Source organism: Marmota flaviventris, chromosome 2, assembly GCF_047511675.1.
Source record: "Marmota flaviventris isolate mMarFla1 chromosome 2, mMarFla1.hap1, whole genome shotgun sequence".
NCBI classification, from domain to species: Eukaryota; Metazoa; Chordata; class Mammalia; order Rodentia; family Sciuridae; genus Marmota; species Marmota flaviventris.
Genome location: NC_092499.1, coordinates 160,703,061 through 160,729,340, shown reverse-complemented (window position 1 = coordinate 160,729,340; position 26,280 = coordinate 160,703,061). Strand labels below are relative to the sequence as shown.

Genomic DNA, 26,280 nt, shown 5'->3' with positions numbered 1-26,280 from the left:
TTCATAACTAAGTGAAATTTATATATTATACATACATTTATATACATATTACATACATATTATATATATGTATTATATATATTTATGTATAGTGAAGTGACTAATTTTCTGGTATGTGGCTGTGTTTATGAATGAGTTCAACTTTTCAAATTAATAATTACTATTAATAAGGTTTTAGCTGGCTTTTGCGGTCTTGTTTATTAGTGCAGGGTTTTGTCCTGAATATCTTGGTGGCTGTTTGTCCTTAGAGGATAAATTTTAAACACCCTTGTGGTCAGACCCCTGCTAATTTCTTCAGCCTCTTCTATCCTTCACATTAACAGAACTTTATTGGTAGGATGAACTTTTCATTTTCCACAAACAATTCTTTCTTATCCCTGGGACTTTGCACATTTTTATTTCCTTTCTGGAATATGTATCTCAAGGGTACATATGGCCCCCAACCCCACCACCAATTTCTAGTCTTCCCTCAGGTGCCTGTAGACCTCTCTTCCCAATTTAATCTTGTCTCCCTTTTATGTGCTCTCAACTGCCCTATGGTGCATATCATGTTCCATTCCTGTGATTTTCAAGTCCCACAAAGCATTAACATCATCACCTAGGGAACCTTAATGCAGAGGCCTAGGCTCTACCTCAGAGACTGATTCTTTTCATCTGGAGAGACCTAGACATAGTTAGAAAAACAGCAGCTCCTTGAGTGGTTCTGATGCACCATAAGAGGGGAAAAGTTCCATGCAGCTGGTACCTATTGCCTATTTTCTCCTTTGCTACCCTCCCTGACTTCTAGACCAGTGAGAGCAGGCACTATGCCTTTGTCTTGGTTATTGTATACCCAATGGTTCCTAGCTCAGTGCCTGGCAGATTGTGGGAGATCAAATGTTTTTTGAAAGAATGCTAAAGGGACCCGCCTAGAAGAGTCCAGGTATGTAACGATTGGAAAATCCAGTTAGAGCAATCATACCTGCTTTTCCAGTACCTTTCTCCTAAAAGTTAAGGATCCACAGATCCTTGTAGGGGTGTATATCTGATGTTAGAAGAATAAAACTCCTCTCCCTTTCCCAGGCCCATCCTGCTATTGTGGGTTGGCTGATAAACTCAGCATACTTAGAAATCTGGTTGACAAACTGATTAAACCTTTGGGTTGCCTGTGCTCTAGATAAACCTGTGATGTGACCTTTTTTTTTTCCCCCCCTAGGTCAGCTGAGGGAACAGCTCAGTTATCTTAAGGGTGATAATTTTTTTAGGTTTACTTGTTCTGATTGCTCGGCGGATGGCAAGGAGCAGTATGAGAGGCTGAAGCTGACATGGCAACAAGTGAGTAAAAAGCTCTTCTCTAGAATGTCATGTTGGGTCCTCCAGGAAATTTGTTGGAATGAATATTCAGAGCAAGGAAACTACCAATGAGCTTTTGTTGTGTTTTAAGAGATACCATTCATTTCACGATGAAAATTGGATATGGAGTGTGTGGACAGAGGAATTCTTGGTAAAAATAATACTTGATGTTAACTTAGTAAATTGGGTTTAAAATTCTTGAAAATGTCATGTAATTTTATGTATATCTAACACTAAGCTCTGATTTTAATTGAAAGTATGGTTTACATTTTTTCTATTAGCAATTTTTAGAACAGCAAAATCCATAGGATGGTTACATTGGAAATAGATTTGGAAGAAGTAATATAACTAGATTGTAAATACCAGTGTAACCCAGCCTTTCTACATTTGAGCTCAGATGTTTATTTTTTTGTTGATGAATATTTAATATCTACTTTTAACCATCTCCCATACCAGCACTCTAATCCAAGCCACCTATGACCTGAGCAATAGATTTTTTTTTTTCAATTTTTTGTAGTTGTAGATGGGCAGAATGCCTTTTTTTTTTTTTTTTAATTTATTTTTATATGGTGCTGAGGATCAAACCCAGTGCCTCACACATGCTAGGCAAGCACTCTGACACTGAGCTATAGCCCCACCCTTGAGCAATAGCTTATTTATTTATTTATTTATTTTAGTTATAAGTGAACACAACACCTTTATTTCATTTTTATATGGTGCTGAGGATCGAACCCAGGGCCTCATGCATGCTAAGGGAATGCTCTACCTCTGAGCCACAACCCCAGCCCAAGCAATAGCTTTTTACTGATCTCTTACTTGTATTAATTTTTTTAGTTTTGTTTTTGTATTAATATTTATATATAATAAGCTACCAAGGTATAAATAGTCTTGAAGTTGAAAAAAACAAATGAATTGCTCAGTTTTTGTGTACATCCATTTGTGTGTGTGTGTGTGCGTGTGTGTATTTTGTTTTGTTTTTTGTGGTGCTGGGGATCAAACCTGGGCCTTGCCTATGCTAGGTTAAGTGCTCTATTGCTGAGCTACATACCCAGCCCTCAGTTTTGATGTGTATTTAACAAATACTCACTCCTCAGTCCCTGTAGTGAACCAAATACTTTTCTATTCTAGATCTTCGTTTACTGTGGTAAATGAGACCACAAAGGCCACTGTCCTCAGGCGGCTGACATTCAACATTTACTTTAGATAATAAACAGATAAACATGATAATTACCCATAGCACTTACCACTTTGAAGAAAATAAACAGAATGATGAGAAGGATTTTAGATTATACCATTTTGGCCTTTATGGTGTTCCTTGTAAATTGTTGCCATAGCAGCCTGAGACTATTATCTTAATTACTAGTACTTTATTAGACTATCTCATGAAATCTGTCACTGGTGAATTTAGAAAACCTTTTTTGACTTGCCAAAAAAAAATTTTATATATGTGTGTGTGTGTGTGTGTGTGTGTGTGTGTGTGTGTATGGAAATAAGGGAAGTTTGAATTGAGGATATAATCACATGAATATTATTGGGATAGTTTTCTCAACGTATACATGGGATAATATATATAGGCAAATCATGTTAATATTAATTGAGCAGATTTATATTTGGCTGACAAGTGGATTCTCATAAAAGCAGTAAATGGAAAAGCAGCAAAATATTTGCTGTAATTTGTCATTTTTAAGAATGGGTTTCTGGGGGCTGGGGATGTGGCTCAAGTGGTAGCGTGCTCGCCTTGCATGCGTGCGGCCCGGGTTCGATCCTTAGCACCACATACAAACAAAGATGTTGTGTCTGCCGAAAACTAAAAAAAAAAATAAATATTAAAAAAAAAATATCTCTCCTCTCTCTCTCTCTCTCTCTCTCTCTCTCACTCTCTCTTTAAAAAAAAAAAAAGAATGGGTTTCTGTGGAGGTTGTTTTTAAAAGAAAAGCTAGCTTTTTTATTATATTGCTCAGAATATACAATATTGGCTCAATTTGCATATTTAATCAGCATCACTTGAAAAATATTTTTTCACTTCCAGAAGACTATCAACCGTGAATAATACCCTGGTAGGATGAAGTGACAACTTAGGTCACACACATGGTTCTCAGCAAACTACTGACCAGTATTTCTAGTTACATCTGAAAAAGCCCATAGTTCATCAAAAGTCTGAAAGAATCAGTTGGTCTTAAATAATTCCATTGATGTCTCCAAATACTTAGGATATTGGAATGTGGACTTTCTCTTTTTTAAGTCTTAAACTCTGACTTATCAAAGTAATAAGTAGGCTAGGTATGGTGGTACATGCCTGTAATTCCAGCTTCTTGGCAAATTGAGGCAGGAAGATCATAAGTTAGAGATCAGCCTGGGCAACTTAGCAAGACCTGTCTCAAAATGGAAAAATAAAAGATTGAGGATGTAGCCCAGTAGTAGAGCACCCCTGAGTTCAATCTGCAGTACTGGGGGGAAAGAAAAGTAATAAGTAGAAATGCTTTTAACAAATAGCATTTCATTTGTGTTACAAAATACCAATAGTGAAGAGTCTGGTTTCTGAACCAAAAGTCCCCTTCCTTCTAAACCTCTTCCTCCTTGGTGACTATTGAGAACAAGTCTGATATATAGAAGAAAATTTATCAAACATTTAAGAGGGAGGGGGCATTTTTGCATTCATGTACTAGAGACTCATGGCACAGGTGAAGATATCATGATCTCTGCTTATTTTTTTTCTGATTGTTTTTCAACAGATAGTTCCTGTGGCATTGCCAATCCTGAGCTAGGCCTTGGGGATACATTGATCCACAAGGCTGGCTTCATTACTGATGAGCTTAGTCTGGTACTGTGAGATTAGAAAACTCAACTGGATTCATTCTTTCAGATCACAAATGCCAGAAGAGGTGGAAAAACAGGTTCTTTATGTATTAGAATATAGTTTGTCCAGTAAATAATAAGTGATGATACTGAAAAATTATTTTCAAGTAGGTATGTGAACTTTAACTTGTAAGTCATTAAATATCTCAGGCATAAAGGAAAGTACTGGAAATGTAATAACAGATACATACCTATGTTTGAGATTGAGTGAATGCATGTTTCTGAATACTCTTGTATCTGAGAGTGGGCAAAGCTCATTCTGTAGTCAAAGTATTTATTGAACAGCATCCATCTCCAGAACTTTTATCTTCTCTCTGTGGGCATTAACTGTTAAGGAAGTAATTTGTAGGGGCTGATGTGGATCAAATGCAAAATTAAGAGGAAGACTTTTTTTTTTTAGAGGAAGACTTATAAAATCTGGTAATGGGGTGAGTTGTATAGTACACTCTCTGCAAGTGTTGTGTGTTTAAGGATGGCAGAAATTGAAACTCAGTGAGGTATCAGAATTTCTGAGCCTATCTGGTGTAGACATACCTCTTCTCATAGAATTATTAGGGATTTAACGCTCTGAATAAGATGCTGGGGCCACTAATTGCAGTTTTCCAGACTTCTAAAAGCTGAAGGCTTCTCCTTATAGAAAAAGTGTTATTTAAAAATCTTTTCTAGATTCTGTGTCCTCTTTTCTGTTTCTTTGGCCCAAAATAAGTTATGATTTTTTATTAGGTGGAAAACATGGTTTTGAATAGCTTCTACAGTTTTGTCCACTTACATAAAATTACATATATAAAACATCTACATAAATGTGAGTGCAAAGAAATGTGTTTGGGCAGCCAGTGATTGATTGAACCCCAGGCCTTCCCCATACCAGGCATGTGCTTTACCACTAAACTACACCCTATCCCCTAAAAGTGGTTCTTTCTTTTTTGGGGGGCTGGGGGGATACCAGAGTTTGAACCTAGGCACACTCAGCCACTAAGCTGAATGTGTGTGTGTATTTTGTTTTTTGTGTTTAATTTTTTCTATTTTATTTAGAGACAGAGTCTCACTAAGTTGCTTAGTGCCTCTCAGTTGCTGAGGCTTGGCTTTGAACCCGCGATCCTCCTGTCTCAACATCCCAAGCCGCTGGGATTACAGGCATGTACCACTGCATGTGGCAAAAGTGGTTATTTCTTTTCTTTTCTTTTTTTTTTTTTTTTTTTTTTTGTGGTGCTGGGGATTGGACCCAGGGCCTTGTGCATGCGAGGCAAGCACTCTACCAACTGAGTTATACCCCAGCCCAGTAATTTCTTGATGGTGGATTTCAGTGATTTTTTACTTTTTTCTTTTCTCTTTTCTGTATTATTAAAATATTTTACAATGAGCATGTGTTATTGATATTCCTGGAATAAACTCTCTGTCCAGGGCCATGAATCCTTGTCTAAAAATAATTAGATTAGGAGTTTGTACACTGAGCTTTGGGGTGACTTGGAGCCCACTGTGTATGGGTTGAGCAGCCAGGCCTTTTTAGTTCTCTGCCTCTTGTGTGGTGGTGATTACATTTGAAGAAAGGTTTCCATAGCTTACAAATGGCTAAATCACTGAGTATATAACCTCTAAGATAATTTTCAGCTCTGAAATTCTGATTGTCTTGTTTTTGCCCTATAAAGAGCTTTGAAAAATATATATGCAGGGGTGATTTTCAAAATATTTTGTAAAGGGTAGCACCATATAGTCAAAAAATGCTGACTCTGTAGGCATACAGTTGTCCAGTAGTTAACCCTTCATTTAGGGCTGCATTTCATAGAGGGTGGGGTGCTTGCGACAGTGCCTGTTCATCAACCCTCTGAGGTAACTTAGCTTAGCCACGCATCTGCCCTACCTGTGTTACGCTGCACGTGATATCTTACAAAAGCAAAAAAGAAAGCAAATAATTCACCCAGAATATGTCAAAGTATCATCCTTCCCTTATTCCACCATTCCTTACCATTCCTACTCAGAATTTAAACAATGCTTTAACCCCCTTCAAGATTAACATCCCTAATCATGCCTATCTCAGGACTCCTGTTTTATTTGTGTTTCAGGTTGTCATGTTGGCAATGTACAACTTGTCTCTGGAAGGAAGTGGACGGCAAGGTTATTTCAGGTGGAAAGAAGATATTTGCTCTTTTATTGAGAAACATTGGACTTTTTTACTAGGGAATAGGTAATGTGGTTTTTAAAATCTTATGCTTGAAGGATGTAAAAAACAAATATATATGATTTGACTCAGCCTAACATAGCCCTGTTATTAGAGATTCACAGGATTTGTTTGTGGAAATCATAAAGAATTTTTGAATTCCAGATTTTTTGTTGTTGTTGTTGACTTTTTTAAAAAACCCTTTTTTAAAATTAAAAAATTTTTTTTTTAGTTGTAGTTGGACACAGTGCTTTAATTTAATTATTTTTATGTGGTGCTGAGGATTGAATCCAGCACCTCGCATATACTAGGTGAGCACTCTACCGCTGAGCCACAACCCCAGCTCCTGTTGTTTACTTTTTTAAGTTAGAAAGATTTGTTTATGAAAAAATCAGAGTAGAATTATATGCTATAAAATTGTAGGTTTCCATAGTTCTCTCATTCTACTGCAGAGGAAAGTGTTGGTTTCTACCAACTATGATATTTTTTTAAGTAATTCTTTGTTAAAAAAAAAATTGAGAGTTTTACTAAATGGGGGATGTTCAAGTGGTGGAGAAATAAGTATTTAATTTGGAGAAATAGGATTATTATGTCCTTTTAAAATCAATGACTTACAGGTCAGAAGAAAAAAAAGATAATGGTAGTTATTTATATTGCTCTTAATTAATTGAGGTATTATTAGAATTTGTTTTTATTAACTTGGAAAGGTAAATACTTTTGTATACTACTTGATATTTGTAGTGCTTAGCAAAGTCTGAGTGCATTAACATGTAAATGGTTTACTCATTAATTACTCTTTTTATAATTTTGCTTTAATTTTTGCTGGAGAGTGTTCCTCCTTTGGGTCATTACACATAAGGATCAGTATCTGTCTTAGGATGCACAGGCACTGAGACTATTTGTTAAAGATCTGTGCCAATTTAACAAGAATTTTATTGCTATTAGGTGAATTTTGTTTAAGATTCTGATTGTGTCTGAAGTCCTGTATAAGATTCATAAATCTTGCATAATTACTGGGTTTGGTGGCACATACCTATAATCCTAGCAACTCAGGAAGCTGAGGCAGGAGGATTGCAAGTCCAAAGCCAGCCTCAAAAGCAATTTAGTGAGGCCTTAAGCAACTTAGCAAGACCTTATCTCAAAAAATAAAAAGGGCTGGGAATGTGCTCGGTGGTAAAGCACCCCTGTATTCAATGCCCAGAATCCCTGCCCCCCCCAAAAAAAAAAAAAAAAAAAAAAACCTTACATTCTTACATAGTTAGGTCAGTGTAGACACAACAGAGCTTCTCATAACTTTAGGTCAAAGTTGGGAATTGTATCTGTCCTCACTGGACTCACCACAGCCTCTGTTAACCTTCAGTTCTGAGAAATCAGTTTGCTCAGGTTACAGAGAAGAAGGGAAGGCAGTGGAAAGGAGGGGCATCCTCTAAAGATTTGCTGTGAAGAAAAAAACAAAATAGACTCAGAACATTTTACAAAATGGGATTATTTTAGTTATTGAGTTATTTAGTGCTGAGAGAAGAACTGACACTATGACTAGCTCTTTCTCATAAGGAAAGGACTTCTGTTGTCTTGGTTTAATGCTTTAGCGCTATTTATGGAATTTAATATACCCCATTTATAAGGGACAAAAAAGAGAAAAAACTGGTAAAATTAGATCTTGGAATTTTTTCATGATCTCTGAGTGCTGTTTTATTTAGTGGATTATTTTCTGGAAGAAATTGGATTTAAATAGCCTGCTCTTAAGAATATTGTTGTATTTTAATAGAAGTTGCTCAGTTTCATTTGTTCATTTCTAGAATATGTTCTGAGAGGAATCAGCTAAAGCTTTTTTCTTTTTAACCTTCTAGTGAAACGCATTCATTGCTTTCCAGCTTCTATGTAGCTTAACTATTAAACTAGAGGTATTTTGCTATATTGGCATATCACTTGAATTATTATTTACTTAATATTTCTATTTAATAGAAATATTAAGTAAATAATAATTACTTAATTATTAGTCACTGATCTGGGCATGGTGGCAAACGTCCCTAATTCCGGCATCTCCAGAGACTGAGGCAGGAGGATCACAAGTTCAAAGCCAGCCTCAGCAATTTGGCAAGGCCATAAGCAAGATCCTTTCTCTAAATAAAAAATGAAAAGGGCTGGGAACATGACTCAGTGTAAGTGCCCCTGGGTTCAATCCCTGGTACCAACAAACAAACAAACACCCCCCCCCCAAAAAAAAAAAAAAAAAACTATACAAGAGCTTAATTAATTAAGGTTAATTGCCATTGTGCGTATGATTATTTAATCTACTTTTACAATCCTGTTTTGAATTCTTGTAGAAGGTATAGTTTTGATTACTGAAGAATATTTTGAATACTTTCTTCTGTTATCATATTTCATTGACTTTAAGATGCATAATTTTCACATTTTGACATTTCTGATAGTTGGATACATCTTACAGTTGATGATATGTCATAATTTAAATTGGTAGCCAACTCTTTCATATTTGTACTTAAAATGGTGTATCTTAAAGTCAATGAATGTTAGATTTGATGGAATGTGATAGAGTGCATTCATATGAATTACAATTCAAAAAACTGAGGTGGGTCCAGGGAAAGCAGTATAGGAAGCACTAGAAATTTGTCTCCCCACCTAGACAACAGTAGCATTGATAGAAATCTGTTTCTGAGAACTATTTTGGAACTCTGGAGTCTAATGAAGTCTTACAACTTCTAGGAGAAGGCTTGGACAATAAATTGTGATTTATTATGGTCAGTTTAATTATTGACAGTAGCAACTACTTATCCACCACCTCCAGCCCTCAGATAGGGAGCTATGCGCTTGTGTTTTTTGTTTGTTTGTGTTTGTTTTTGTTTTTGTTTTTGTACTGGGAATTGAAACCTAGGGAACTTTACCACTCAGGTATAGCCCCAGCCCTTTTTATTTTGAGCAGGATCTCACTAAGTTACTCAGGCTGCCCTTGAACTTGAGATCCTTCTGCCTCAGCATCCCCTGTCACTGGGATTATAGTATATATTCAAAGAAATTGAAAGCAGGACCTGAAAGCTGTGTTCACACCCATGTTCATAGCAGCATTATTCACAGTAGCTAAAATTTGGAAGCAATGCAAGTGTCTATCAACAAATGAATGAATAACCAAAATGGAGTATATACATACAATGAAATATTATTCACTTATTTATTTATGTATTTATGTGGTGTTGGGATTGAAGCAAGGACCTTGTGCATGTGAGGCAAGCACTCTATCAACTGAATTATATCCCCAGCCCTATTTATTTATTTTTCAGTTTGATACACAGTCTTGCCAAATTGCATAGAGCTTCACTAAATTGATGAGGCTGGCTTATAACCTATGATCCTCCTGCCTCAGCCTCTGGAGTAGCTGGGATTATAAGCCTAATACCACTGCATCCAGCATTATTCAGGTCTTAAAAAAGAAGGGAATTCTGGCACATACTGCAACATAGATAAGCTCTGAGGATATAATGCTAAATAAAATAAGCCAGTCACAAGAATACTGTATGTCTTTACTTCCATGAGGTATGTAGAATAATGAAAGTCATAAATAAAGAAAATAGAACAATGGTTGTCAGGGTCTAGGGAGGAGGGCAGAGGGCATAATTGGGAGTTATGTGTTTAAGGGATATAGGATTTGTTTTGCATTATAAAAAGAATTTTGAAGCTGGATGGGGGTGATGATTATAGAGGATGAATCTTCTATAATCAAGGTGTTGGTAAGCTTGGTTCCTTTTTTTTTTTTGGTATCAGGGATTGAATTTAGGGGAGTTTAACCACTGAGCCACACACCCCAGCTTATTTGATATTTTATTTAGAGATAGAGTCTCACTGAGTTACTTAGGCCCTTGCTAAGTTGCTAAGACTGACTTTGAACTCAGGATCCCCCTGCCTCAGCCTCCTGAGCCATGGGTTAGTTCCTTTTGAGGGCTGTGAGAAACGGTCTATTCCAGGCCTCTTTCTCAGCTTTGTTAGTCTCAGATAATCCTTGGTTTCAGATAGATGGCTTTCTCCATGTGTCTTCACATTGTCTCTCCTCTGTACACATTTGTCTCTATGTCCAAATTTTATTGGATAGTATCCAACTTAATGACCTCATTTTAACTTGATCCTCCTACAAAGATGCTGTTTTCTCATTCACATGTCCTAGGGGTTAGGACTTCAGCATCTTTTTGTGGTGGGGAGGTAATAATTCAATCTGTGACAGTGATCATTAACTTTATGAACACTTAAGTTATTCCAGCTTTCCCCCATTTAAATCAAACTTGTAAAGAATTTTCTTATGTATACATGCTCTGTAGTTTTGAGATTAGAAAATTTCTGAGGTCAGAGGATACACATATTTTGGATACAAATTATGAAAGTAACCTCTAGAAAGTATACACCAATTATATTCCCACTAAATGCATGATTGCTCACTTCCCAAACTCCCATCAACAACACATTAGTTTTTAAAATATTTTGAATTTTGTCAGCTTTTTGTTTATTTATTGTGATTTAAAAAAAAAAATCTAAATTTACATCTCTTAGCTTTTTTTTTTGGTACTGGGGATTGAACCCAGGGGTTTAATCTTATACCTATCATTAAACATTTACCACTGAGCCACATTTCCAGTTCTTTTTATTTTTTATTTTAAGACAGAATCTCCCTGAGTTGCTTAAGGTCTTGCTAAGTTGCTGAGGCTGGCCTCAAACTCGTGATCTTCCTGCCTCAGCCTCCTGATCTTCCTGCCTCAGCCTCCTGAGTCACTGTGATTACAGGTGGACACACCACACCCAGTCCATCTTAGCCATTATTAAGTGTTGCAGTTATGTGATACTAAGAATATTCACATTATTATGCAACAGATCTACATAATTCTTTCTTCTTGCAAATCTGAAACACTGTACCAATTAAACAACTGTCCTTTCTCCCCTCTTCTTAGCCTCTGATAATCATCATTCTACTTTCTGTGAATCTGACTCTTCTAGATAGTGGACTCCTATAGTATTTGTCTTTTCATGACTAGCTTTATTTCACTTAGTATAATGTCCTCAAAGTTTGTCCATGTTACAGTCTGTAGTAGGATTTCCTTCCTTTTTAGGACACTGTGTGTGTGTGTGTGTACATGCAACTTTTTATTATTATTAGTAGTATTTTTTTATTGGGAATTAGACCCTGGGATAGTTGGTTCACCCTTTACCACTGAGTTACATCCCCAGCCATTTTTATTTTTTATTTTGACATGGTCTTGTTAAGTTGCTCAAAGTTCCTCAACCTCCAGGGTTGCTGGGAATACAGGTGTGTGCCACCACACCCAGCTACATACAACATTTTGTTTTTTCATCCATCCCTATTTGGATATTTGGGTTGCCTCTATCTTTGTTGATCTTTTTTGAGAAGCTGAAAAGAATCATTTCTCTTTCTAATCTTACTTTGTCATTCCAACATTCCCAACCTCCTATTATCTGTTGGGCAAAGTGAGGTTTGGGGACCCATGAGGCTTATACCATCCACTCTTATTTGTTATTCAATAAAAAAGGTACATGTAGGGCTGGGGATGTGGCTCAAGCGGTAGCACGCTCGCCTGGCATGCGTGCGGCCCGGGTTCAATCCTCAGCACCACATACCAACAAAGATATTGTGTTTGCCGAGAACTAAAAAATAAATATTAAAAAAAAAAAAAAAAAAGTACATATAGTAGAATGGATTTTAAGCTTTTTGGTCTCAGGATCCTTTTATACCCAAACATTATTGAGGATCTCAAATAGTTTTTGTTTATGTTGATTATTGCTATTGATATTTTCTGTTTTAGAAATTGAAGCAGAAAATTTTAAAATATTTATTAGCCTGACACAGTGGTTCAGGCCTGTAATCCCAGCAATTTGGGAGGCTGAGGCAGGAGGATCACAAGTTCCAAGCTAGGCTCAGCAACTTGTTGAAACACACCTTGAAATAAAAAGGGCTGGAGATGTAGTCCAATGGTAAAATGGCTCTGGATTCAATCCTCATTACCCCCCAAATTTTTATAATTAATTTATTTATAAAGAATAATAACTAACAAATTTCTTGTTAACATAATATTTTTGTAAAAAATATTTTCCAAAACAAAAATAATAGCAAGAAAGGTCACATTGTTTCCTTTATTTACTGATCTCATCTTCAATGTACGGCTTGTAGAAGATGTATTTCAATATCAAGCTATAAAATTGCTGGAAAACTACTACACACTTAGTGTGAAAAAGGCAAACAACATCTTATTTTTGTTATGAAAATAATTTTTATCTCATGTATTCCTGACAGGCTTCAGCCCCAGGGGTCTCAGGACCTCATTTTGAGAATTGCTGGTACAGCCAAGCTAAGCTGGTGTCAGCCATTTTGGAAGGCATGATATTTCACTTCTTTTTCTTGAAACCATGATGGTCAAATTAGAAAAACCTTCCTTTGAAAGAGTGAATTTTTTTTTTTTTTTGGTACCAGGGATTAAACCCAGAGGTGCTTAACCACCAAGTCACATCCCTAATCCTTTTTATATTTTATTTTAAGATAGGGCCTCACTAAGTTGCTTCAGGCCCTACTAAGATGCTGAGACTGGCTTTAAACTTGCAATCCTCCTACCTCAGTCTCCTGAGATGCTGGGATAACAAGTATATACTATTATGCCTGGCAAAAGAATGATTTTCAAGTGATGGGTGAGGTAAGAAAACAAATAGAGTGGTTTCTACCCTAGTTTTATTCCTTGGGTGAGACAGAGGATTTTGGAAAATTTAGAAAAAAGTAGGTAGTAGGAGAGGTTCCCTGCGACCAAGGGCTAAGGTTGGAAACCAAGTTATTATTCTCCCCATTTTAGCTTTCCATTACTGTAAGGGTATATCTGACATAAGATATTTATGAAATAAAGAGATTTATTTTAGCTCAAGGTTCTTATAGGTTCAAGCCAAGATTGTATGTATGGCCCCTTTGGTTTAGGCCAGTGGTTAGAGCAGGTGGTCACATCTCAAGCCAGGTACAGAGAGAGAAAGAGAAGAGAGAGACTAGAGTCTTATAGTCCTCTTTGAGGGCACACCACCAGTGACCTAAGACCTACCTCTTAAATGTCCACAGTACCTTCCATTACCACTGTGTCAGGGATCGAGCTTTTACATATGGACCTTTGGGGGACACTCAGCCAAACTGAAAAACACTGAAGAAGTGTTTTTTTTGTTGTTGTTGGTTTTTTTTAGAATTTCTTGTTCACTTACATTTTCAAGATGGAAATAAAATAGTTGCCTTTAAAATAATTTTCAACAGGAACTTTTTTTTTTTTTAAAGAGAGAATTTTTTAATATTTATTTTTTTTTAGTTCTCGGCAGACACAACATCTTTGTTTATATGTGGTGCTGAGGATCGAACCCGGGCCGCACGCATGCCAGGCGAGCGCGCTGCCACTTGAGCCACATCCCCAGCCCTCAACAGGAACTTTAATAGTTGATTTTTTTTTTTTCTAAGTCATATAGGCTCTCTGTATTTGTGGAACATACCATGTAATTTTATTACCATTTTAGTATATCAGAGCAAACTGCAGCAGGCTGAGAGATGCATCTATCACCCTGGTAAAGTGAGCCATTTACCAGGACTTATCATAACTACCCAGTCTTGGATTTATGCTTCTTGTGTGCTTTATTTCTTGAGAGCTGTGCTCAATTTACATGTAAAAGCAACTTAATTAAAGCTTACAGAACTCTATAGCTTAATGAGTATGATGAGAACTGTTTTATGTGCTTTGTTTGAGTTCTTTCATTCAATCCTCTTAGCAACCGGTGGAGTAAATTCTATATTCTGATTTCACAGATTAGGAAACTGAGACAGTGGAAAGATGATAGAGCCAGGATTTGAAGCTAGTTAGATTCCAGAGCTTCTCTCTTGACTCTTATGTTCTGTTCCTTCAACAATAGGGGGGATCCATAGCATGTCATAGTCTAGAAGTCAAAGAGAATATATGTAGAGTGTATTTGCTATATGATGATCGACTTAAAGTGCTAATGGTTTGTAAATTCTTGGGAATTTACAAATTTTTTCCTCTTTAGGAAAAAGACTTCAACATGGTGGAGCACAGTAGCAGGTTGCCTCAGTGTGGGAAGTCCTATGTACTTTCGTTCAGGTGCTCAGGAATTTGGAGAGCCTGGATGGTGGAAACTTGTTCATAACAAGCCCCCAACAATGAAACCTGAAGGAGAGAAGTTGTCTGCATCCACTTTGAAAGTAAAAGGTACCACTGTAAAAGGTGCAATTCAGACAGAGCAGAGCAAATGTTAGCACAGGAGACAGTCCTGCTTTTATCAGCCATAGCTCATCAGTCTCTCTGGAGCTATTCCACTTGACAATTTTATGATGACACTATTCTTTTATATTGTAAATAAATACTATGTAAAAACAACATTTTATTGTTTCTTAATCAAGTTACCAGTCTTATAAATTTCCTCTGATGTCTGAAAGGTTCAATGTTTTTAATCTGATTTCTTTTTAACTTTTTATTATGGAAATTTAAAAGCATACAGAGGTAAAGAAAATACTATACTAAATTCCCATGTGTCTTTCACCTTACTCCAACAATAGTAACTCCATGCCATGTGCTGGGCTGGAGGATACAAGTTCAAGGACAACCTGGGCATTAATAAGATCTTGACTTAAAATAAATTAAATAACAACAACAACAAAAAAACCCCACCAAACCCAAAAAAACAAATGTTGAATGTTTTTTCTGATATAAGGCTACTGATTCATAATGAGGATGAGGGGAGCATGGGAGGAATAGACGAACTTTAGATAGGGCAGAAGGAAGGGAGGGGGCATGGGGGTAGTAAAGACGGTGGAATATAATGGACATCATTACCCTAAATAAATATATGAAGACACTAATGGTGTGACTCTACTTTGTGTATAACCAGAGACATAAAAAAATGTGCTCTATATGGGTAATATGAATTGAATCGCATTCTGCTGTCATATATAAAAATTAGAATTTAAAAAAACATATATATATATATATATATATATACACATATATATGTGTGTGGGTATGTGTGTGTGTGTGTGTGTGTGTGTGTATATATATATATATATATATATATATATATATCAGTAAGAAATAAGGATTCTTTCCTTTTCATAGCCTAACCATAGTGCTGTTTTACATTTTTTAAAAAATTAGTAACTCCTTAGTAGTACCCATTGATCTGATTTTTTTTCCTTTGGGCAATACTGGAAATTGAACCCAGGGCCTCATGCATGCTGAGCACATACTGTACCACTAAGTTATATCCCCAGCCCTGCCCCCCTTTTTAAATTAATTTTTATTTTGAGACAGTGTCTCACTAAATTATATAGACTGTCCTCAAACTTGAGATCCTCTGGCCTCAGCCTCCCAAGTAACTGGGATTACAAACGTGTCAATGTATCAGGCTAGCTTCTGGGGTTTTTTGTTTTTTTTTTTTAATCCAAAAATTTTTAAATGAGCTTTAACAATTTTCAACATATAATGGTAAAATATCAAATGGTATTGAAGGGTATAAAGTCTGAAAATCTCCCCTCTCCCACTACAGTTTTACTCCCCAGAGTAACCAGGGTTATCTCTCATGAATGCTTTTAGAGATTACCTCTGCATTTTAAGCATTTTTTTTAAAGCCTAAATACACTCTAATACTTATTCCCCATTTCCCCCCAGGACACCTTGGACATCCTTCCATTACAATACATATAGGTTTACCCTATTTTCCTTTATTTCATTGATTCGATTATATGGTTTTATGATTATGTATTAAGCCATTCCCCTGTTGATGGACATTTTGATTGTTCTGCCAGTTGTTACTTTAATCAGTGCTTCAATTGCACAAATTTGTATACATGTACAAACTGCAAACAGTTGCTGTATCAAAGGGCATATTCATTAAAAAATATGAACCTCCAGACAACCATCTTAAAACTTATACCCTATTAAAAAGTCATGAAAATGCCTATTTGCTGAGCATTATCAAACTTTTAATGTTTACCCATTTTAATAAGTGAAAGGTAATGTTTGTTTAGATTTACATTCTTTTTTAGAATTTAGATTTAACTTCTTTTTTATTAAGAGGTATCTAATTCTTCTAACTTAAGGCATTCATCAAACATTTCTATATTGAACATGGTTCTAAGTTCACAGTAATACATTACAAAAAGAAATTAACATTGAGTAGTTATTTTAAAAGTTGGAGCTGGTATTCCGTACCTGTAATCCCAGCAGCCCTGGAGGCTGAGACAGGAGGATTGCGAGTTCAAAGCCAGCCTCAGCAATGGCAAAGCGCTAAGCAACTCAGTGAGATCCTGTCTCTAAATAAAATACAAAATAGGGCTAGAGATGTGGTTCAGTGTTGAGTACCCCTGAGTTCAATCCCCAATAACCGAGAAGAAAAAGAAAAAAAACCTAAATAAATAAGTAAAAAATTAAAAAAGAACTAGGGATGTAGCTTAGAGGTTAAGTACCTCTGGTTTCTATCCCTGGTACCAAAAAAATAAAACAAAATAAAAATAAAAGTTGGATATTTACTTTCTAGCAGCCTCAAAACCAGCATTGGATCCCATCATTACTGTCGAGGGACTTAGAAAACGGGTGAGCCGGAATCCTGTGGAATCTGCCATGGAACTAAAAGAGAAAAGGTCTCGAACTCAGGAAGCCAAAGACATTAGAAGAGCCCAGAAGGAAGCAGCTGGCTTTCTGGACAGAAGCACATCTTCTACTCCTGTGAAATTCATAAACCGAGGCCGCAGGCCAGACGTGATTCTTGAGAAAGGAGAAGTAATTGATTTCTCATCCTTGAGCTCTTCTGACCGCACCCCTCTAACAAGCCCATCTCCTTCTCCCTCTCTGGATTTCTCTGCCCCGGGGACGCCTGCCTCTCATTCTGCCACTCCTAGCTTGCTTTCAGAAGCTGATCTGATTCCAGATGTGATGCCACCGCAAGCCCTGTTTCATGGTAAGACTTAACCTTCCTCAAATTTTTTTATCTTGGGTGTGGGCCAAGTCCTTTATCTTGGGCGTGAGTTTTCACCTCTTGCCTTCTTCTTTCCTATGTCTTTTCTTTTTTTAAACTTTCCTGGTGCTGGGCATTGAACCCAGGGCCTTGTGCTGAGCTATACTCTTCTTCCCTATGTCTTGATACTACTGTTTTATACTCTGTGTAGATGATGATGAACTGGAAGGTGATGGCGTCATAGACCCAGGGATGGAGTATGTTCCACCCCCATCTGGGTCAGCAGCTTCTGGGCCAGTGATTGGAGGCAGAAAGAAGGTCAGAGCACCTGAACAGATAAAGCAGGAGGTAGAGAGTGAGGAGGAAAAGCCTGACAGGATGGATGTTGACAGTGAAGACACAGATTCAAACACATCTTTGCAAACAAGGGCTCGAGAAAAGAGGAAGCCTCCACTGGAGAAAGACACAAAACCTAAAGGGCCCAAGTACACTCCTGTGAGCATCTATGAGGAAAAACTTCTGCTTAAGAGGCTGGAAGCCTGTCCCAGTGCAGTTGCTATGACACCAGAAGCTCGGAGACTGAAGCGGAAATTGATTGTCAGACAAGCAAAAAGGGATAGGGGATTACCACTTTTTGACTTGGATCAAGTTGTTAATGCTGCTCTTCTGTTAGTTGATGGGATTTATGGAGCCAAAGAAGGAGGAGTTTCCAGGCTTCCAGCCGGACAAGCCACATATCGGACTACCTGTCAGGACTTCAGGATTCTTGACCGATACCAGGTGATGTGAGCATGCACCCTAAAACTGTTAGGGGTTGGGTGGAAGTCCGGCAGGCAGCATCTGGCAGTGGACATGTTACGCTTGACTTTTTTTTTTTTTGGTAGTGGGGATTGAGCCCAAGGGTGCTTTGAGGCATATCCCAGCCCTTTTAATTTTTATTTTGAGACAGGGTCTCACTAAGTTGCTTGGGGCTGAGTTGCTGAGGGCTGGCCTTGAACTTATGATCCCCTGCCTTGGCCTCCCAAGTTGCTGGGATACAGGCATGTGTCATCATGTTGCTATGCTATGACTTTTACAATCATGAGTAATTTTAGGAGAGAAAAGAAAAGAATAAGGGAGGAAAATGCAAAAATTGCTTGGCTTTATGTTTCAAAATTATTCAATACATCTTCATTTTCTTTTCCACTGAGCATTTAAGACATAACCTAGAGGATTTTTTTCCTGTCTCTCTGTCTCTGATGGTAGTTGTACATGCTTCAAGTCATTTTGATTGGCAGATTTGTTGAGGATGTGCAGTGTCCCAGACACTGTGCAGAGCAGGACCTGCAGGTGTATAAATATCTGTATAGTTAGGGCAAAACATAAAACAACATGAAATGGTAACTGAGGTATCAGTGTTTGGTCCCCTCTGCTCAGAGACTGTTCAGTGGAACCCACGTTCTGTGAGTGCTCCTGGAAACAATTAATTCCACTCAGAACTTCTGGGACTTCCCACTAGCAGGTAGGAAATGTCTTATTTCCCTCTCTCTTTGCTAGCACTAGATACTACCCAGTCTTTTCTATTTCATTTCTTTGGTTACAGGTGAGGTTAAACGTGTTCCCTAGTTGTTTCTTACCCTGTGAATTTTCATTTTTCTGTTTTCTTATTTTTCTCTGGAAGGTAATGGCATGTCTCTTTATTGCTCATGGTCAGATATTACTCAGTGATATACCAAGGATGGGGCTTCTTTCTTTTGTTGTGCTGGTCATTTGACTTGTAAGTCCTTTCGATTTGACATGCCTTCTTCCTGAGTTCTAGAAAGTCTTGATTTCCTGTCTTCTATTTCCTCTGTTCTGTTTTAGGAACTTTCCTATTGTTGCACATTGGACCCTATAGACCAGGGATTGGCAAACTTTCTTTAAAGGCAGTAAATATTGTGGGTCACGCAGTCTAGGTCATATTTATTCAACTCTGCTGCTGTAATGGGAAGCAGCCATAGTAAATGACTATGTCCCAGAGAAACTTATTTAATAAAGTGGGCAATGGCTGGATTTGTCCTGTGGGCTATAGTTTGGCAAGACCCCTACTCATCTTAATTGTCTTTTCTTTTCCCACCTACTTCCCATCTTTTCTTTCCTTTAAAGTATTAACCTGCCTACCTACAATCCGGGAGCCAGGTGGGGAGTAACCAGGAGCCTACCTACCTTTAAAGCAACCTCCCATGACTCTCCCTGCCTTCCAGACAGGCCTTACTTCTAGCTTGGTTCCCTGTGTCCAGAATTTCTCGAGACTCTGTGGAGGGTCCAGTCTTCTTCCTATGGAGGGAATGATAATTTCCTATGGATGAGCAAACAAAGAGCCTCTCATTCCGTAGTCCCACTGCCTGCCCTCAGCTTTAACAGAGCCTGATCCCTCTAATATCTATGATTTCCTGAGGCTGTTGTGTAAATCACTCTGTTCTCTGCCTGTCTTTATTACAACCTAAGGTTTCAGCTTTCTTTAGTCTATTCAGTCATTTTCTGCATATTCGCATGCTTTTGCTTATAGTTATCTGTTCACCTGTTCTTCATTCTTGTGTGTCTGTGTTTTTAATCCATATACTTTATTTTTTTTTCTTGATTTGTTCTATACTTTATTTTTTTAACTTTGAAATGTGTCTTAGAGGTTATTTGGGAGACTAAGGCAGGAGGTCAGTTTGAAGTCCAGCCCCAGCAATTTGGCAAAACCCTATTTCAAAGTAAGAAAAATAAATAAATAAAGGGCTAGCTCAGTGGTGAAATGCCCTGGATTCAATCCCCAGCACAAAAGCAAAAACAAACACTGAACAACATGCACAAATCTAACTTCAAAGAAATTGTCACTTTTAGAGAAATGCTGTGAAAGAAGATAATGCAAAACAGTTTTTCTGAATCATAGATTTGGATTAGTTGTGTCTTTCAAAAGGATCTATTGACACCCCCACCTCTGTTACCTGTGAATGAATTGACCTTATTTGGAAATAGGGCTTTTATAGATATAGTCCTATTAAAATGAGGTTATTCTAGGGTAGGGTGGACCCTTAATCCAATTCAACTGATGACTTTATAAGAGACACAGAGATCAGTCACTGGGAGAAGACCACATGAAGACAGGCAGATATTAGCCGTGCCATCTATGACCCACCAGATCCCAGGGATTGCCAGCAGCACCAGAATCTTAGAGAAAGTTACAGGACAGATTATCTGGTAATACACTCAGAGAGAGCATGGCCCTACCCATACCTTGATTTCTGACTTTTGAGCTCTGAAGCTGAGATAGTTAATTTCCTTTGTTCTAAGGCACCCAGTTTATGATACAGTCAGTTTTTTGTATCCACGGAGAGGGAACCCACAGATTCAACCAATTGTAAATGGAAAAAATTTTGGGAAAAATTAAATCTGTACTGAATATATATAGATTATTTTCTTATCATTATTACCTAAACAATTTGTATGACATCTTTTTACATAACATTATTTTATGTATAATAAGTAATTTAGAGGTAATTTTAAGTATGTGGAAGGATGTGCTTAGATTATATGCAAATACCGTGTCATTTTATATAAAAGACTTGAGCATCTGTAGATTTGGGTATTCTCAGGGGATCCTGGAAACAACTTCCTGCAGATACTGAGAGACAACTATACCTTGTTCTGGTAGCCCCAAGAAATACAGTTATGTTCTGGCTTCAGTTTCCATGAGCCCTGCCTGGGCAAGTAAGTGATCAGGGTCATTAGGGGTCCTGGGAAACAGAATGCTCACCACAGTTTGAACATCAGTTAGAGTTGTCGTATATATATCAGGAACCATGGCAGAAATCTGGGCAAAGCCAGGCATGGTGGTATACAACTGTAATCCTAGCAACTCGGGAGGCTGAGGTAGGAGGATCGTGAGTTCAAGGCCAGCCTCAGCAACTTAGTGAGGCCCTGTCTCAAAGTAAAATATAAAAAGGATTGGGGATGTGGCTCAGTGGTTAATAGCCTCTGGGTTCAATCCCCAGTACAAAAATAAAAAAAAAAAAAAGAAAGAAAAAGAAAAAGAAATCTGGACAGAGGGAGTGAGATTCTCTATAGTTCCTGCTAAGGCTGACATGGCTTCTATCTTGTAAGTAAGTCAGTGCAACCTGTGTAGTGGGTATCCTTCTCTGATCCAGGGGGCATGTACTGAGAGGGTACAGGAGGCTCAGAGTGCATGGTTTAGAAAAGCTGAGCACAGCTGAGATTATTCTGGGCCACCACTTATTCCTTAGGTTTAAAAGATGGTTGGTGGTAACAGGGACTTAGTGACGACAGCCTCTTGTGTCTGCCCCTGGAGTCACACTTGTCCACTTTGTGCTGGCCACTTTTGTGTGTGAGACTCAGCAGGGGTCCTAGTTTTTCCCTTCTCCTGCAGTTCCTTTGCCCATCCTGTGTGTTTGATTTGTTTCCTGTGGCCCTTCTTTACCTGTTGGTTTCCTAAGCAAAGCTGCATAGGAGCTGGGTACAATGGCACACACCCATGATCCCAGTGACTTGAGAGGCTGAGGCAGGAAGATTGCAAGTTCAAGGCCAGACTGGGCAACTTAGTGAGACCTCATCTCAAAATAAAAACAAAAAGGGCTGAGGATATAGTTCAGTGATAAAGTGTCCCTGGGTTCAACCCAAAAAAAAAAACAAAAAACCAACCAAACAACAACAGCAACAAAAACAGATGCATGGGAGGTAAACTTTGAGATCTGCATGTTTGAAAAAGCCTTAAGTTAAACCAGAATTTCAAGCCAGTGGCAGATGAAGTTGAAAGCCAACCTAATAGCAAACTGGAACCAAGTAGACAATGGGCAATGCTTTCAAATTCTGAGGAAAATGCAATTAAACCTGTGATTCTGTGCACACTCAGAGTCTAGGTGAGTCCTCTGTGGCAGGCCCTAACAACTCTGCTTTTAAGTCTCTCCTCATGAACTGGTCAGAGTTCCCAGGGAAGAGTTTCCAGATTCAGAAACCTGGTTGCCAAGTGAGAGAAGAGGGACCTTCCCACTCACCTTATTGCTATCAGAACCCCTGTTACACCTTCTGTAGAGATGGTACTTCCCAACTGCTGCTAGGAGAGGGCAGCCACCCACAGCAGGGAATTGAGGGATAGGGGATGAGGAATCTTGCCAACCACCTAGGTTTTTAGTTCTGTGGGTTCTACAGCATTGACTGGGCTAGTTCTCACTGTATCCAAAGTCATCTTAGGATTTTGATTAAATCAGTTATTATTTGTCCATTTGCTCCCTAGTTTCTATTGTTTCTTTTCTCCATTTTTCTGTTCTTATGTGTTTACCACCTCACCCCCCACCATTCTGTTTCTGTAGTTTTAATAGGGGGTGCTTGTAGTTAATCCTCCATCTTAACCTGGACTTTTTCTTTTGGTACTAGGATTTGAACATAGGGGTGCTCTACCGCTGAGCTTCATCCCCAGACCTTTTTATTTTTTATTTTGAGAGAGGGTCTTGCTAAATTGCTCAGGCTGGACTCAAACTTAACCATTCTCCTACTTCAGCCTCCCTAGTCTCTAGGATTACAGGCATGTACCACCATGCCAAGCAGCCTGGACCTTTAGTATGAGTTTAATGCAGTTACACAGGTTGGCAGTTGCACATTCACTTATTCTATTCATAGTCTTCCTTACTTTCTGACAAATGTGTATTCATAGTTATAAATATCCCTATAAGTACTGTTACCTATAATTTATGGCTTTTAAAATGATGTGACTTTATTACCAATCAGTATTTAACATTCTGTAATTTTCTTCATTATTTCCTCTTTGCCCAAGAATTAGTGCCATCTTTAGTTTTCAGATAAAATAATTTTAGTAATCAGTTTTCAGATAAAATATTTTTTGGTAACTAGATTTATTTCTAGTCAGATTATATCATGGTCAAAGAAAATAGTCTGTGATTAATTTTTTTAAGTTATACATTTTATTTTTATTATTTTTATAGGTCCTAACTTAAGACATTTATTTATTTATTTGTTTATTTATTTTTAAGACATTTATTGTTCTGTACTAATTTTTTAATGTTGTCATCTGGTTTTCTTCCCAAACTAAAGTATTTTTGCATGCTCTCATTTGTATTTTTTCTTTGCATTACTTATTTAAGTGGTAAGTAAATTTTGCTACATTGTTTATTCTCTCTGGTTTCTCTCTCTCTCTCTCTCTCTCTTTTTTTTTTTTTTTTGATACTAAAGTGATTGAACTCAGGGGCACTTGACCACTGAGCCACATCTTTAGCCCTATTTTGTATTTTATTTAGAGACAGGGTCTCACTGAGTTGCTTAGCTCCTCACTTTTGCTGAGGCTGGCTTTGAACTCACGATCCTCCTGCCTCAGCCTCCCAAGTCACTGCGATTACAAGTGTGCACCACCATGCCTGGCTCATTATTTTTTTTTCTTTTTAAATGTTTATTTTTTAGTTATAGGTGGACACAATATCTTTATTGTATTTTTATGTGGTGCTGAGGATCAAACCCAGTGCCTCACGCATGATAGGCAAGTGCTCTACCTCTGAGCCATAACCCTAGCCCTCATTATTTCCTCTCAAATTAATTTCTTGCTGGACTTCTTCCTCCTAGGGTTCTTTAAAATGCAGTCTTTTTGAGGTTAATTTTGAAAATCTGTATGTCTAAGATATCTTCATTTCATTCTTGCATTTAAATGATAGCATATCTAAATATAAAATTGTGATTTTTTTCCTCTGACATTTTGAAATTATAACTCTGTTATCATCTTACATATATTTTACTTCTGAGAGCCCCAGTATCAATCTTATTCTTATTTCATTGTGGCCTCCTTTTAAAATTCTCCCTTCTCCTGGAAGCTTTCGAGATTTTCTCTCCATTTTTTTATCTTAATGCATTTTTAAGTGTTTTTGCTGTCATTTAACTTGCTTGCAACTCTTGACTTTAAGTCAGAGGTGTTGCTTGGCATTTATCTGGCTTGGTGTTCTCCAGATTTCCTAGATCTGTGGTTTGCTGTCTGATATTAATTAGGGGTTGTTGTTGCTGCAATTCTTTTTTTCTTTTTCTTTCCCTTCACTGGTATTATGCATATGTTACACTCTTGTATTTGTCCCACATATTTTGGATATTCTATTCCATTCTTTCTTTTGCAGACATTTTTCTCTTTGCATTTCAACTTTAGAAGGTTTTAGTGACATGTCCTCAAGCTTAGAGAGTCTTTTCTTAGCTGTGTGTCCAGGCTACTAATGAGCTCATTATTCAAAGCATTCTTCTTTTCAGTTATTTGCTTTTGGTCTCAGAATTTCTTGTTGATTCATGTTTAGAATTTCCTTCTCTCTGTTTAAAGTACCCATCTATTCTTGCATGTTGTCTACTTTGTCCATTAGAGCCCTTAACTTTTTTTTTTTTCCCTTTCTTTCTTTTGGTACTGGGGTACTGGGGATTGAACCCAGGGGTGCTCTACCACTGATCTATACTCCCAACTCCTTGTATTCTGTTTTTGAGGCAGGATCTCACTAAGTTGCTGAGGCTGGCCTTGAACTTTCAATCCTCCTGTTTCAGCCTCCCAGATGGCTGGGATTACAGGTGTAGGCCACCATGCCCAGCTAGTAGGGCCCTTAATATATTAATCATAGTCATTTAAAATTTCTGGTCTAATAACTCCCACATAACCCTACTATATCTGAGTCTGGTTGTAATGCTTTTTCTATCTCTTCCTACTGTGTTTTTTGCCTTTAGTATGCCTTGTATTTTTTTGTTGAAAGCCAAACATGATGTTTTGGATAAGATGAACTATAGTAACAAGTTCTTAGTGGTGCCAGGAAGTGTTAGTTGTTCTGTAGTCCTGTGATTTAGGTCTCAGTCTTTTAGAGAGCCTGTGCCTCTGGGCTATGAACTTCTCTAGTGCTTCTCAGTTTTTCTCCCCAATCAGTGGGAAACTCTCAATCAATGGGATGACTAGACAGTGTTGGAGTTCTAGAGTTGGGTATTGTCTCTTCTCTAAGGCCATTTATCCACTGAGGAAACCCCTGTGGGTGAGGCTTTAGTAAAATAATTTTTCCTGAGAGAAGGCATCGTTAAGAACAAAGTTCTCTATCCTATTTCAAAGTGGTTCCTTTTCCCCCTCCCCTGCTGATGTGGGGCTTAGGAGGTTCTTTGATCTTCACTTTGAGAACCTGGTCCAACTCTTGGAGATAAAACGTAGAACAGTGTGGGGTTCCCCCTCAGTCTGGGCCCTCTAGAATTGTCTCTGCCTTGACCACACTGAGATTCCAGAAATTCAACTATAGTTTAGGTTTTCCTGCCCCAGTACTGATTCCTGTTTCTGCTCCAGTCTCTCTCTTTAACTTGGGGGGCAGCAGTGTGCCTTGTCACCTCACTTCCGGTGCAGATCTAAGAAGAGCTGTTGACTTTTCAGTTTGTTCAGTTTTTTGTTAGGATGACATGAAGCCAGGGATGCTTTACCACCGAGCCACATTGCAGCAAAACCTCCTCCTCTGCCCCTCCCGCCCCCCACTTTGAGACAGGGTCTTACTAGGTTACTAAGGGCCTCATTAAGTTGCTGAGGCTGGCTTCAAACTCACCATCCTCCTGCTTCAGCCTCCCAAGTTTCTGGGATTGTAGGTGTGCACCACTGTGCCCAGCAACACCAGTACATCTTTTTTCTCTTCCTTTGGCTTTTTAAATAATTCCTTGACCTTCCCTACCATCATTCACTGAGTGCTTTATTTCAGCAACCGTGTTTTTAATATCAGTTATTAAATAAGAAACACTTCATAACTAATCCTTCCTATTTCCAGACACCTCCATTACCTTGGAGTCTTATTCATTATGCTTTTGCTTTTGTAGCAGCTTCATTGAGATACAATTCATGTACCAAACAATTCACCCATTTAAACTGAACATTTTAGAAGTTTCTAATATCTTCACAGAGTCTAAGCATAATCAATTTTAGAACATTTCATCAC

The 26,280-nt window shown here is 37.8% G+C and overlaps 1 protein-coding gene across 3 annotated transcripts in view; it reads left to right on the top strand.

The window, feature by feature from the left end:
- Kat14 (lysine acetyltransferase 14) overlaps positions 1-26,280 on the top strand; it is a 36,676-nt gene that overhangs the window by 931 nt on the left and 9,465 nt on the right. For 2 of the 3 annotated variants that reach the window (XM_027955736.2, XM_027955752.2), the window contains exons 2-6: positions 1,196-1,314; positions 6,249-6,370; positions 14,414-14,595; positions 16,919-17,338; positions 17,547-18,115. In XM_027955736.2, coding sequence (XP_027811537.1) covers positions 1,196-1,314; positions 6,249-6,370; positions 14,414-14,595; positions 16,919-17,338; positions 17,547-18,115 — 1,412 coding nt within the window. The remainder of the gene's footprint in view (positions 1-1,195; positions 1,315-6,248; positions 6,371-14,413; positions 14,596-16,918; positions 17,339-17,546; positions 18,116-26,280) is intronic. The other variant, XM_027955744.3, reaches the window with a different exon arrangement.